The sequence below is a fragment of the Artibeus jamaicensis genome, unplaced genomic scaffold (assembly GCF_021234435.1).
Source record: "Artibeus jamaicensis isolate MK-2021 breed Jamaican fruit bat unplaced genomic scaffold, CSHL_Jam_final contig_464, whole genome shotgun sequence".
Taxonomy (NCBI): domain Eukaryota; kingdom Metazoa; phylum Chordata; class Mammalia; order Chiroptera; family Phyllostomidae; genus Artibeus; species Artibeus jamaicensis.
This window is the reverse complement of record NW_026521842.1, coordinates 4,976,603-4,989,939: the sequence shown is the minus strand read 5'-3', so window position 1 is coordinate 4,989,939 and position 13,337 is coordinate 4,976,603. Positions and strand designations below refer to the sequence as shown.

At 57.3% G+C, this 13,337-nt stretch overlaps 1 protein-coding gene across 4 annotated transcripts in view; it reads left to right on the top strand.

Moving 5' to 3' along the window:
* The first annotated feature begins 80 nt into the window (after positions 1-80).
* GSE1 (Gse1 coiled-coil protein) overlaps positions 81-13,337 on the top strand; it is a 408,575-nt gene continuing 395,318 nt past the window's right edge. For 2 of the 4 annotated variants that reach the window (XM_037142394.2, XM_053666776.1), the window contains exon 1: positions 81-2,447. In XM_037142394.2, the coding sequence (XP_036998289.2) occupies positions 132-2,447 (2,316 nt within the window). In that variant the 5' untranslated portion in view covers positions 81-131. The remainder of the gene's footprint in view (positions 2,448-13,337) is intronic. The other 2 variants (XM_037142395.2, XM_037142393.2) reach the window with 1 other exon arrangement.

Sequence of the window (13,337 nt, the reverse complement as noted above, 5' to 3'; positions counted from 1 at the left end):
CCCCTGCGAGCTGCGGAGCTCCCGCGCCCGCGCCGGCCGCCCGCCGCCAAACTTTGCGGCTCGCACACATGCTCCAAGTTGGGCGCGGCGGTGGCGGCGCGGGCGGGCGCTGAGGGCGGCGCGGGGCGGCCATGAGCGGGCGGCCGGTCTCCCGCAAACAGCGGCTCATGGCCGCCGTGGGCGAGAGGGCGGCGGGCGGCGGTGGCGCGCCGCTCTCCTGCTTCATCTGCGGCGGCGGGATCGGGCGCGGCAAGGAGCTGAAGCTGCAGGTGAAGCAGCCGGCGGCGGCGGCGGGCGCGGGGACCCCGGCGCAGCCCTTCTTCCCGTTCCTGCAGCAGCAAGAGCCGGCGCCCGGCGCGCGCGAGCTGTCCCCGGCCGACGGCTGCGTGCTGGTGTGCGCCGTGTGCCGCTGCTTCTTGGGAGAGCAGTGGGCCGCCTTCGAGCGCGCCCGCACGCCTGTGGACAAGCGCATGTACTGGCTTAAGCGTCCCCACCAGTGCGACGCGGGCGCGGGCGGGCGCCGCGGGGGCGCTGGGGCCCCCCGCGAGTGGAACGTCGCCTACGCGCTGGGCGGCGCGGCGGGCGACGACGACCAGGACGACGACGGTGGCGGCCCCGGTTCCCGAGCCGCCGCGGAAGAGCCTCGAGACTCGGAGCTGTCGGAGCTGTCGGACACCGACCCCCTCTCAGAGCCCGACCCTGTCACGCGTGACGCCGTCAGTCCCCGCCAGGACGGGGCACCAGCAGCGCGGGCCACTCCGGGGCCTGGGCCTCGCGGGGGTCGCTGCCAGGAGTGGAGGCCGGTACCGGGACCCCCTCCGGGACAGAGCACCGAGACTGCTGCGCGGGGTGACGTGGAGGAGGAGGAGGGGGACCCTTCGAAGCTGCACGTGGACGGGGAGCCCAAGACGGGCATTAGGCGCAGGCGGAAAGGCATTGGGAGGTACTGGGTCCCTGAGGCCCGGGCCAGTGTCCTGAGAGGCATTCAGGACCCTTGGCAAGGCCCTTCAGCTCAAGGGGCCCCTGCAGATGGCGTGAAAGGAGCCCCTTCAGGCAGGGCCACCAAGACTCGGGAGAGCAGGCCGCTGGGGGAGTCGTGTGGAGGCTACTGCCTATCTGAAGACAGTGACATCAACATCACCAGTGAGGAGGAGGACCGAAAGGAGCAGCCTCTTCCGCGCCCCTGTGGCCCCAAAGAGAAGGAAAACGGTGGCCGGGTCCCCCGGGTTCCTCTGGAAAGCCAGGCTGCGCCACCAGAGGGCCTTTGCTGCTACATTTGCGGGTCGGCGCTGTCACCGGCCTCGCAGCACCAGATCCACGTGCAGAAGCAGGAGAAGCTGGCCCAGGCCCCCTTCTTCCCCTTCCTGTGGCTGCATAGTCCACCCCCAGGGGCTCAGCCCATCAGCGAGGGTGGCAGCACCCTGGTGTGCCCCTGCTGCTTCTCCTCTCTCATGCAGCAGTGGCAGAGCTTTGAGCTGGCCAGCGTGCCTGTCCTGCAGCGACTGTACGTGGTGCCTCTGAACAGCCACGCCCCCGGCATGGCCTCCAAGGGCAGGAGGCTCCCCAGGGAAGAGGGCCCACTGCCCGGGACCCTGCCAGAGGCCTGCTACCTCTGCGGGGAGGACTGTACCCCGGATGCCCGGACAGTGGCCTCCAGGATCCTCAACGGCAATGCCAGGAGCACCATGCATTTCCCCTTCCTCAGCCTCCTACCCTGCCCTCCCAATGCACGAGGCCCCAACAAACGCTGTGAGGTCCGTAGCTGCCCCAAGTGCTTCAGCGTCCTGGAGGACATCTGGGCCCTGTACCGGGCCTGCCAGAATGAGGAGCTCATCACCTCTGTGCAGGGCTTCCTGGGGAGGTACCACCAGGCCTTCCCTGCCTCAGACCCTGCTCTCTCTGAGCCGCCCGCATTGGCTCAGGGCAGTGCCGTGTCCATCTGCTACATCTGTGGGGCTGAGCTGGGCCCCGGGAAGGAGTTCCAGCTCAACGTGAACCCCTCCAGTCGCTTGGGCGAGAAGGAACCCTTCTTCCCCTTCCTCACAGTTTACCCACCTGCCCCGCGTGCTAGGCCTGCTGACTCCACCGGCCTGGTGGCCACCTGCGTTCTCTGCTACCATGATCTGCTAGGCCAGTGGCTGCAGCACGAGGCACGCAACGCCCACCACGCTGTCAGCGCCTGGTCTCGGCAGTACCAAGTGGATACGTTTGTGTGCTTCTTCTGCCAGCAGGAGAGGAAGCGGTGTTTGGGTCTGAAGGCTGTGCGGGTGGCCCGGCTGCCCTTGTTTCTCTACACCCTGCGAGCAAGCCACAGCCTTTTGGTGGACGACGGGCGGCAGCTGATCATTGGTGCCTGTGTGGAGTGTGGGACCCTGGTGTGTGCTGGTCAGGGGTTGACCCGCCAGGGACCCATGGGCTGGAGCTCCCCGGTGGCATCGGCGATAAAGGTAAGGCAGCAGTTCTCATCTCTCCTCTGAAATTTGTGCAGGGAAAGGAGATGTTTTCTGTTCCTCTGCCAGGAGGAGTTTGCACTGATTCTTTGTGATATGTTCCAGCAGGAGGTGCCCTCCCTGAGTCACTAGGCTGGCGCTTGGTGGGTATACTGGCGTGGCTGGGCTCAGAGGCGTGCAGTGGGTCAGAGGAGTTGCAGGCCAGGAGTGGTCTTGTGGAAGAATAGGGCACTGCTGGAAACAGCAGGCATGGGCCTGAACTTGAGTGTGTTTGCAGCAGAATCTATCAAACAGAGGAAGTTCGGGGCATGTCTGTCATCCGCCTGATAACATTGGTAATTAGTCCAGCCACGCAGGTCACTTCGAGGTCTCTGCACTTACCGGGTTTCAAACACATCAGAGTTGGAAGTTCCTCTTCTCTCTAGCTCCCTGGTGGCTTAGCTTTTCCAGAGTTTTCCACCCGAGTTCACACTTTTCTTTTGTGACTCTGGTTGCTCACCAGCAGATAGAAAGATTTCCAGGTGTAGGGATTTGGGATGCCTGAGGGAAGGGAGTCTTTCTTCTCTGCAAGTCAGCTGTGCAGGAGGAGGCGGGAGGCCTGGCGCTGGCCCTGTTTATAAGGCGCCTGCCTTCACGCTGCCTGCCCAGGAGGAGCCAGACAGGGCTCAGTTCATTTAGGATCCGGCTTTGCAAAGGCCGAAGCAGAAACTGGTGGGTCCGAAGTAGGCATCTGTGAGCTGCGATCACCCTCCTGGCTATCAAAGCCACGAATCCTGGAGTCCTGATTCTCGCCACAGACAGACTGGCTTCTTTCAATCAGACTCCTATAGCTGCAGGCGCTGGTGAGGGGCTGGCAGGACGTGAGAGAATGGGGAAGGCAGTCTCCGGCCTGTTAGGCATGGTCGTTCCATCTGTTTGAAAGGTTCTGGTCCCGCCCCCTATGTGCTCGTGGGTGGTGGTGGCACCCATAAAGTGGGTCCTGCCTGGAGTTGCCCACCTCCTCTCATATGGGTGGCCTCCTGTCTTATGCTCTGTCCAGGGTTCCTTCTGCACTGATATCATTTTGGACTTTAGAGCTGCCTTCGGGGGCCTTGGGGTGATGTCCTCTCATTTTAAGTGAGGAGCGTGTCGCCTCTCGTTTGTGGAGGGTGGCAGGTCTGTGTGGCACCTGCTGCTGGAAATCTGGACAATTGCAGTTTCCAGAGGGCTGTCCCTGGGAGAAAAGCCTGGCTTTGGAGCAGGGCAGACTGGCTTCCAATCATGTCTTTTCTCTTGGAAACCAAGTGCCTGCCAGTCTGCTTATTACCATTACCGAGCTCGTTTCCTTGTTCGAGGAGTGGAAATCTGTATCACTCGCCTTGTAGGGTTATTGCAAGAATTAAATGAATCAGAGAATTTAAACGCTCCCAGAAAGTCAAGTGCTTGGATCACAGTGGGACCCTCACGTCCACCCAGCATGTTGGGCAGTTTTTTTCTAGGATGTGGGGTGCTCTAACATAAGGCTTCGGGTTTGCAGGCTGGGTGCGGATTTCAGGCCCTACAACGGTGTGTTGTGGGGTAGTCATCCATGGGGCCTCTCAGGCAGCATGTCTTCTGCAGAATGTCCAGACGGTGCTGAGTTGTCTCGTGTTGATTTGCTCGCTCATCGGGGTCGATGAGACGCCAACTGTGGGCCTCGACTGGTAGGAGCTCCAGGACACAAAGGCAAGCCCCAGTTCTCAGACCAGCTGGGGAGGTGGAGGCCTGGTGTGGGTGAGCACACCAGCCCGTGTCTGTCCAGAAGGGGTCAGCGTAAGTTTGGGAAGGCTGAATGTCAAACTAACTTTTGCACCGTTTCTAGAGCAGGTTTTTTTGTTTGTTTTTGCTCTTGACCATGGCCCTGTGTAGCCCTATGATTCCCAGCTTACAGATGAGTAAGTCAAGACTCAGAAAAGTCAGGTGACCTTGGTACCTATCACACAGCCAGCAGATGGCTGAGGGAGCTTGAACCCAGGTCTTCCGACCCCTAAGTCCTGTTCATTGGATGGAGTGGGATAAAGCAGGAGAAAAGGTACAGAGGTAAGGAGGAGCCAGGCAGCCTTGGGTGCGCAGGCGTACCTGGGGGTATGATGGGAGCCCGATTAAGGGGAAGTGAGGTTGGGGTAACCAGAATCCTTGAAGACAGGGAAAGGAAGTAGGGTTTAGGGGGAGCAATAAAAAGTTCTTACAAGTAGGCTGGGCACAGGCCAGGAAGAGACGCACCGGGGCCTGTCAGTGGCAGCCATCCAGGTGGGTGGTGAGGCCATCGGGTCTGTTTGTAGTGGGGGCAGCAGGGTAGTCTCAGGCTTGACTGGACAGAGGGAAAGAGAAGCAGAGACCCCACCTGGGAGGGCCCCCAATGGACTGTCAGTAGATGCCAGAAACGCAGCCTCTGCCTTCCCTCCCTCCCCACCCCTCTCTCCCATTCATCCAGCAAGTGTTTATGGAGTGCCCGGGCTGAGCCAGGTGCTGTTCCAGACACTGAGAACTGGGTGGCAAGATCGGACCTTCAGTGTCAGGGTGACAAAGAGTCAGCTTCCCGCAGAGCTGTAAACAAAGCAGGAGGAGGATGAGCCCAGTGCCAAGCTGTACACGGGACTGAGAGCGCACGGTTGCGGGAGCTGGGAGTGGCCCGAAGGGACTGAGGGTAGGAACTGTCAGGGCAAAGCAGCAGCCGAGCCGCCAGGGAGGATGCAGGGGCCTCCACACTTGTTTCCGTGCACACTTTCTGTATTTCTCTTCGGCCTGTGGTTTGAGAATTTGAGTGGGAGTGGCTGGGGCTTTGGAGGGTGGCCGCAGGGAAACCACTTAGCTGGGACGGCATGTTCCAGAACCTCAGCTATACCACCTCCTATAATGCCTCGGCTATTTCCTGTTGAGCATTTCTTCATTAGTGACTCAACCTTGAATAGTATGAAAGAAAACACTGAAGGAGAGAAGGAAGGGAGGAAGGAAGGAAGGACGGGGAAGGAAGAAAAGAAAGAAAGAGTGTCACCAGTGTCCTCTGGATGTGTTTGTGGCTTTTCTCTCCAGCTGGACTCTGTGCCCTGTGGAGAGCACCCTGCTTTGGTCACCAGCTTCTGAGCTGACTGCTTGAGTAGCTGTGTCAAGGCTGGGTTTTGGCGGGGCTGCCGCGCACCCCGACGGGGTCCTGGAACCTCTTCCCTGAGGAGGCTCCTAGCACACACAAAACTCTGCAAGCCTCAGAAAGACCCTAGGTTGGCCTCCAGACAGACTTGGCTTCCATCTTCACTATGCTGGGAGCTGCTGTGTGACTTTGGGTAAGACTCGTGCCCTCTCTGAGCCTCAGTTGCAGTGAAGATGATAATCTTCTGGGAGGTTCGTGACATCCCTTCCTTTCTCCCTCTCTGAGGTACTAGGTGCTCTGTTGGGTCTCTTACTGCCACTGTCAGTCCCTGATGCCACTGACCCTGGCCCCCACCTTTCTACTGAGGGTGGGCAGTGGTTGTCCCTGTCTTCAAAGTTGGAGCACAGCTGGCTAGGCTGCCGAAGATGCCACTGGGGACATAATAATGATAATAGTGCCTGTGTAGGGTGTTTTCCGCGTTGCAGGCTGGGCCACATGCTTCACCTGTACCCACATTTACTGAGTCCTCCCCACAGCCCTGTGTAGGGAGGTGCCACTATGCCCACTTTGTAGAGGAAAAATCGAGTCCAGGGAGGTCAAGTAGTTTGCCCAAGGTCACTTAGCTAGTAACAACAGGGCCAGTATTGGACCCAGGAGTCCAGCTCTGTAGTTTGTGGCCCAGCCTCTCCTGTGTCCTGCCTTTCAGTCCTCTCTGGGGCTCCAGTTGTGAAGGTGGCAGTGCCCGGAGAGGGGACAGGTCATTTTCTCTGGTGTCCCACCGCAGAGCAGCTGAGAGGCAGGAGTTATTTGCGGGGACTGGAAGCCCCCACTGGCCGGCTCTCTGTCCTGTTTGTCCAACCTGCGGACAAGCCATGCCCCTTTGTCTTTGCTCTCGTCTGCATTGCTCAGGTGTTCAGATTTCAGCCGGGACCTCCTGCTGCTGCTGCTGGGAGAGGCCTGCTCCGTCCAGGATGGGTCGGCTGCATGATTGATTTGCTTTCCTTGCAAGCCAGTTGGCGGGCAGGCCGCCCTTCTCTCTTCCAGCTCCGTCCGGAGAGCGTTCTGCGTAATGGAGCGTGCAGCTGTTTACCTAACCGCACCCTGGCCCCTCACCGTGGGGGCGCCTAGCTGAGCCCCCCAGTGCGGCCTCCGAGCCCAGAACAGGTGTTGCTGCCGCGGTGCCTTTCTTTTCTCAGCGCTGACATCTGAGGCCTGCCGAGAGCGTCTGTCATCACTCGCCTGTCAGGCCCGGCACGCACATCTGTTTCCCGAGTTTCCTGGCTATCTGCGCCCACACGGCTCCCTGCTCTTTGGGGAGGGCCTGGCAGCCCCTCCTGCCCGGGTCCAGGCTAGTGGGGCACCTAGGCAAGGTGATTGATCAGATGGGGAGCTTTCTGAGCTGCTCTGCTGGGCTGGCACTGACCCCCTCTCTCCCTGGAAGCAACTGGGAAATAACTGGGCTTTAGGCCTTTCTCAAACCCCAGCCACCTCCCGCAGGGGAAGTTCTGTGCTTCGCTTGATGGGTTGGGAGCCATCTGCTTGGAGGTGTAAACTTTCCAGACTTGCCTTGTCTGAAACCTGGAGGCGATTGGAGACAACGGGGAAAGAGGAAGTGGAGACCAAAGGTCTTCAAAACTCAGCCTTCCTTGGAAGCAGGGAAGGGAAGGGGCAGGGCTGGAGGAGGGGTGGCTGTCTTGGCCAGGGCCAGAGTCTGCAAAGCTTTCTGGCCTCTTCTCTGATTAGATCTCCCTGGATCTCATCCTTGAGTGTTTTTCCAGGGTTTTGTAGGTTCTGGGCAACTCTGCCTTGTTTGCACTTTTCTCAGCTGGGGAAGCACCCACGTCTGGAATTTAGGTTCATCTTCTGCCCCAGGTCCATGTGTCAGTGGGGAGAGAGGGTACTTTTGCCTTCCAGCAGAACTCAACTTCCGATCTCCGCGTAACCCCAAGCGGGAGCTTGTGGGGACAGTTGTGGAAGGAGCTTCTACTTGATGGGACGCCTCCGCTCAGTTTCCCCATCGGCCAGAATGAAAGGTCTGGTCTCAGGGGTCACGGGCGGTTCGCATCACCCACGGGAAGCCCGACTGCTTGGTGGCACTGTTTAGAAGGGTGCTGAGGCTGTGCCTGGACTTTCAGGGAAAATATCTGGTGACTTATTGGCAGTCTCTTCTGTGGAGTTAGGAGCAGGAGAATGACTTCTTGTGGTCTCTGTTTGCTTTATTTTGTTTTTATTTTCCCCAGCTTTATTGAAATATAACTGACGTACAACATTTTATTTTAAGCTTAAGGTATATAACATGTTGATTTGATACATTTATGTGTTGCAAAATGATTAGTACCATAGCCTTAGCTCACATAGCTACCCTTCCTGTTTGTGGTGAGAACATGTAAGATCTACTGTCTTGGCAGCATTCAAGGACAGGATCCAGTAGTATTAGCTATAATCACCATGCTGTCATTTAGATCCCCACACTTGTTAATCTTTTTTTTTTTTCTTAAAGTTTAATTTATTTATTTTTAGACAGAGGGGAAGGATGGGAGAAAGAGGGAGAGAAATATCAATGTGTGGTTGCCTCTTGCATGCCCCCTACTGGGGACCTGGCCTGCAACCCAGGCATGTGTCCTGACTGAGAATTGAACCAGCAACCCTTTGGGTCGCAGGCCTGTGCTCAATCCACTGAGCCACACCAGCCAGGGCCCCACACTTGTTAATCTCATAAGCAGGAAGTTTGTGCCCTTTGTCCACTCTCTTCCTATTTCATGAGTCTAGGTTCTAAATGCCCTGTGTGATACTGGGGCCCTGAACCACCCTAATACTCTGTTCTATAGAGGATGATAACATATTGGGTCAGAAAAACCTCTCAGATTATTTTTCAGACAACGCTACATGCACCCGGAGGACCACCACCTAATGCCACTTCGGCTGGTTTATTTTTTCAGTAATACCAGCTAATTATATGTGTAAGTTTTGGAAGAAATTCTGGTAGCCCTGGGGTGCCCTGGAGAAGCATAAGCATACATTTTGCCATTAGCTCAACAAATGTTTGCATGTGTGCCTACCGTCCGCCAGGCGCTCCGTGAACACCTGGCACTCCAAGGACACGGTGTAGAATCAGGCAGCCTCTGCCCTCAGGCGCTGGCAGGGGATCAGGGTGAAGGGACCTGGCTGTAGCCGTGCAGTGTGTTCTCTGCTGGGGTCTGCTGGGAGCCCACAGGAGGTTGAGAGGTGGGTATGTTCAGGGAAGACTTCCTGGAAGAGGTGATGTCTAAGTTGAGTCCTGAAGACTGAACAGGCTCAACCAGGTCTGCATGGGAGTCATGTGCTTCTGGCAAGAGAGCATATGCAAAGGCCTGGATGTGGGAGTGTAATTGTTGAAAAACCTTAAATAGTTCTGTTCACCATGGGAAGAAGGATGGGTTGGCAGCATTTGCAATCCCTGGATGTGCATGTGATTCCACTTGAATCAATCTGCATCTCAAAATACCAATGACTAGGCTGTGATGGTGGGCAAAAAAATACCAATGGCTGGATCCTACCACAGCCTCCCACAATCAGAACCTGTGAGGGTGGCCTTAATAGCACTGGTATTTTAAAGCTTCCAGAAGATCCCAGCACTGGGGTGAGAACTGCTGGTAGAGGTAAACACAGCCTGGGAGTTTGGGACTTTCTATCTGGAAGGCGCAGCTATCACTAAAAGGACTCTGTTCATGCACTCGGTCTATCTTTGTTAGGTGCCTGCTGTGTCCCAGGTACCATGCTGGGCATCAGGACCCAGCAGTGAGCGAGCCAGACCAGGTGCAGGGAGAGACTGCGACAGTGATCGTGAGTGGCTGGACTGCCACGTGAGCAGTGAGGAGCGTCTGGGCGGAGGCCTCGGGGGGCCTCGGGGGGCCTCGGGGGCGCCTTGGGGAGCCTCAGAACAGTGGGGGCCAGTCAGGTGGGGCCTCAGTGGCAGGAGGACTGTGGGCTGATGCTGAGAAGATACTGTTTTGGGTTTTAAATTGAAATAACATGCACACACCATAAAAAATCCAGCCTTTTAAAGTATATAACTCAGTGATTTTTAGTATGTTCACAGAGTTGTGCAGCCATCGCCACTCTCTAATTCTAGAACGTTCCATTACCCCGAAAGCAGCTCTGTGCCCACGAGCAGCCAGCCACCCCGCATCCCCCTGCCCACTAAGAATCTCCTTCTGTCCCCTCGGATGTGCCTGTTCTGGACGCCTCGTGTAAATGCAGTCATACAACATGAGTCTTGTGTCTGGCTGCTTTCAGTCAGCATTCCTGCGGTTTGCCCATGTTGTCTCCGTGTTTTACTCCTTCGTACTGTATGGGCAGACCGCATGTGGTCTGTCCGCTCCTCCGTCCGTGGACACCAGGCTGTTTCCACTTCTTGGCCGCTGTGAGAAGTGTTGCTGTGAACACACGTATGTGGGTGTCTGTGTGCATGCGTGCTTTTATTTCCCTTAGGTAGCCACTTGAGTGAAATTGCTGGGTCGCGGGGCGACTCCCTGCCTAACCCTCAGAGTTCTGCTTTCCTGTGCAGAAACCATGGTGTAGGTCTAAGAAGGTCCCATTCGTGGCCCCGTGTGGCCCCATTCTGTTGCTGTGGGGACCGAAGTCACGGCTCCTGCTGCCGATCTCCAGGCATCAGGTTTGTGCATGAAGGTAGGACTTGGCGGGCTGCTCCCTGGGATGAGGGACCTGTGTTAAGATTTGCTCTCGAGGCTCTGACTTGCTCCAGCCGTGGCCCCGGGAAGCAGAAGCCGTGGGTTCCGGCCCCTGCACTCACAGTGAGTGACCCTGGGCAAGACAGACTGTCCACCTGGCTTGCTCCCATGTCCCCTCGGTAAAACGGGAGCAGGTGATGGACTAGTAGCAAAGGTCCTTGGTTCCTGCGCAGCTGTCAGGCTCTAACCATCTCATCTTTTTGCACCTGTTGGCAGGAGGGGATGGAGCAGGGAGGGGCCCCTGGGGTCAGGGGCTGGCTGGGCTCTGAGAGACCAGTGGCTCTCAGGCTTCCTGCCTCAGTACCGACTGCCCCAGCCACTCGCTCTGGTTTCCTGCTGCCCAACCTGTTTGGTTTGGAATCCTGTTTGAAATCGATGACTAGATTGGATTTCCTTCCTGAGGTGCCAGCAACCTTGAATAAATGGCACAAAGGTCCCAGCTGGTATTTAGCTCAGCAGAGCCAGGACCCTGGGCGGGGACAGCCACCTCTCGGGTCTGCTGTTTCCTCCTGGTGGGCTGCGGGACCAGAGTGAAATGGGAGAGGAGTCATCCAGGGTCTCAGGGAGATCCCCTCAAAGAGCAGAGCCTACCACAACCACGTGTCCTGCCCATCACTAGTGTCATTTATGGGTCAGAGCTGGTGACAAGGGAGGGTGTTTAGGTTCTAGCCGCCACCTGGTCCTGATAAAGACACGGTGAGCTCTAAGATGATGATGATGAAGATGGTAATAGCAGACAGCATCGAAAGCGTTCCTTCTATGCCAGTCACTCTCCTGAGAGCTTTTCCCGTGTCACTTCATGTGACCTGTCCTTTAAGGTGGGTTTTCCTATTTTATAGGTATGGAAATTAAGGAACAGAGAGGGAAGGTCACTAGCCCAAAGTCACACAGCTGGGAAGTATTGGAGCTGGGATTCAGATCAGGCTGTTTGGTTCTAGCACCCATACTCCTTCCAGATGCAATGCCAGGCTCTGGCCGTGTGGGAGACAAAGGCTCTCCCAGGGACAGCAGACTGTGGCGTGTGTGGTGCTGTGGGGGTGAGGGCTGAGGGCCCAGCCTGGGCTAGCTGGCAGCCAGTGTTAGTGGCCTGAACGGGGCTGGGAGTCAGGGAAGGCTCCTGGGGGGAACGGTGGGGTTGCTGCAAATGGGCAGGATTTAAATAAGTAGTGACTGCAAAAAAAGGCCTCCCCTTGAAGAATTTATATGCCATTAATGCCACGTTAAAGGTGTCCTATTTTACCTCTGATGTGCTGCTGGATGTTGCCTATCAGTGGATTATACTCCAGGAACCTTTTCAATGTTTAAAGGTGTTTTCAGATTATATTATATTTTACCTCTAAAAACAGTATGTGCTTCATGATGCAAAACGCAGAGCAAGCGAGGGATGAGCCACGTGTCAGGCTCAGCTTCCCTCTGCCCTGTGGGTCCTGCCTGACCCTCCTGACCTTCCCACAGCTGCCCACTGATTTCCCACCAGCACCAGGACGCCCCTGCATCTTGTCACTGGCTCCACTCTGCCACCAGCTAACTAGGTGACCGTGAGTAAGATGCCAGCTCCCCTTGCCCATTCCTCCTCCGACCTAGGAGGGTGGTCTGAGCCGCCCTGTGAGCAGGTGGCGTCAGTCCCATTTTTCAGATGAGGAGGCCAAGGGTTATGAACCTGAGAGTTTTGGATCGAGTTACTGACAGTGAATGGTAGAGCTGGGATGTATGAGAACAGGGCGGTCTGATGCCAGGGCCTTGGCTGTCCCCCTGCCCGGGGTTAAGCGGCACATATGGGAGATGATGGGGGCTGGCAAGAGCCTGGCTTCATGTAGCCCCACCTGGTTTAGCCACACAAGGAGGCTGCATTGGTCTCCGGTACAGGCTCCCAGAAAGGGGCTCCAGGAGGGTCAGAGTGCTGACACGCCACAGCAGTGTTTTATAAGCCTTCTCAGGCCCGTAAACCCGTCTCCTGGCTTCCAGACGAGGGGGTTCGCAGACGGGGATTAAGGCTTGTGTGGGTTCCAACGCCCGCCATGGAAGGATGGAGGCAGGTGGGAGGCGGGCGTGGTCTTTCAGGCCCCGGATGCAGTGGGGCCGGGCCAGGGGGGCTCTGCAGGGTCCTGGTGTGCACAGCACGATGTCCAGTCTGTGTCCAGGGAAGCTGGAGGAGCCTGAGAGCGCGGCCTTCCCTCATCTGCGGTGCCAGCTCTCTAGCCCTGATCCCTTTGAGTGGCTGGCCACCCTGTTCCCTTCCAGGGGGCCTTTCTTTTGTATGGTTGTGTGGTGTCTTGGGGGCTGCTGGACCAGGGAGGCCCAGAATGTGCAGATCATGGCTTTGTGCTGGTTTCGCAGGGCTGCGGGCTCTTGGGCAGGGCCGTGGGCTCTTGGGCAGGGCCATCTGCACTGAAGGCTGAGGGCCGGGGACACCAAGAGCCAGTCTAATGGGGACAGGGCACACAGGGCCCCTGCAGAGGTCCAGGCATGGGCCTCGCTGGGGTTGGAGGTGGTGGGCATCCATCCCAGAGACAAAAGTCCACGTTTTCCCCCTGGTGTGGGAGCTGAGGGGTTGCTAGAGGACCTGCATGTCCCCAACTTAGCACAAAAAATGGCCCCTTGACTCACTGCTCGCAGCCTGCCCTGTGCTGGGGTGGTGGCGTGTTGACCACCCCCCAGTGCGCCCCCCCCCCCCCCCACCTTCTGAGGCTCCGTGTGAGCAGGAGGCTTGGCCGGCGGCCTGATCCTCCTCCCCCCTCTCCCTCCTTTTCTTTCTGAAACGCTGGGTTTTCTTTCCTTTGCAAAATGTGTCGGGGGTGGGACCCTGGTTTTAAGAGCTCCTACGAGGTGTGGTTGCTGATCCCCTCCCATTAACAGACAAAACCTGGACCGTGCTTATCTGTTACCTGTCACTTTCCAGGTGACAGGGATGAACAGGGCCTTTCAGTCCTCTGGGGCTTAAGGACTGGCTCCCGGGCAAGTCCCAAGGCAGGCAGAGGAGGTGGAGTTGACAGAGGCTGTCTGAGTTGGAGGGACAGCGGATTGTTGGGTCCCCCTCCCTCCCCCTCCCCC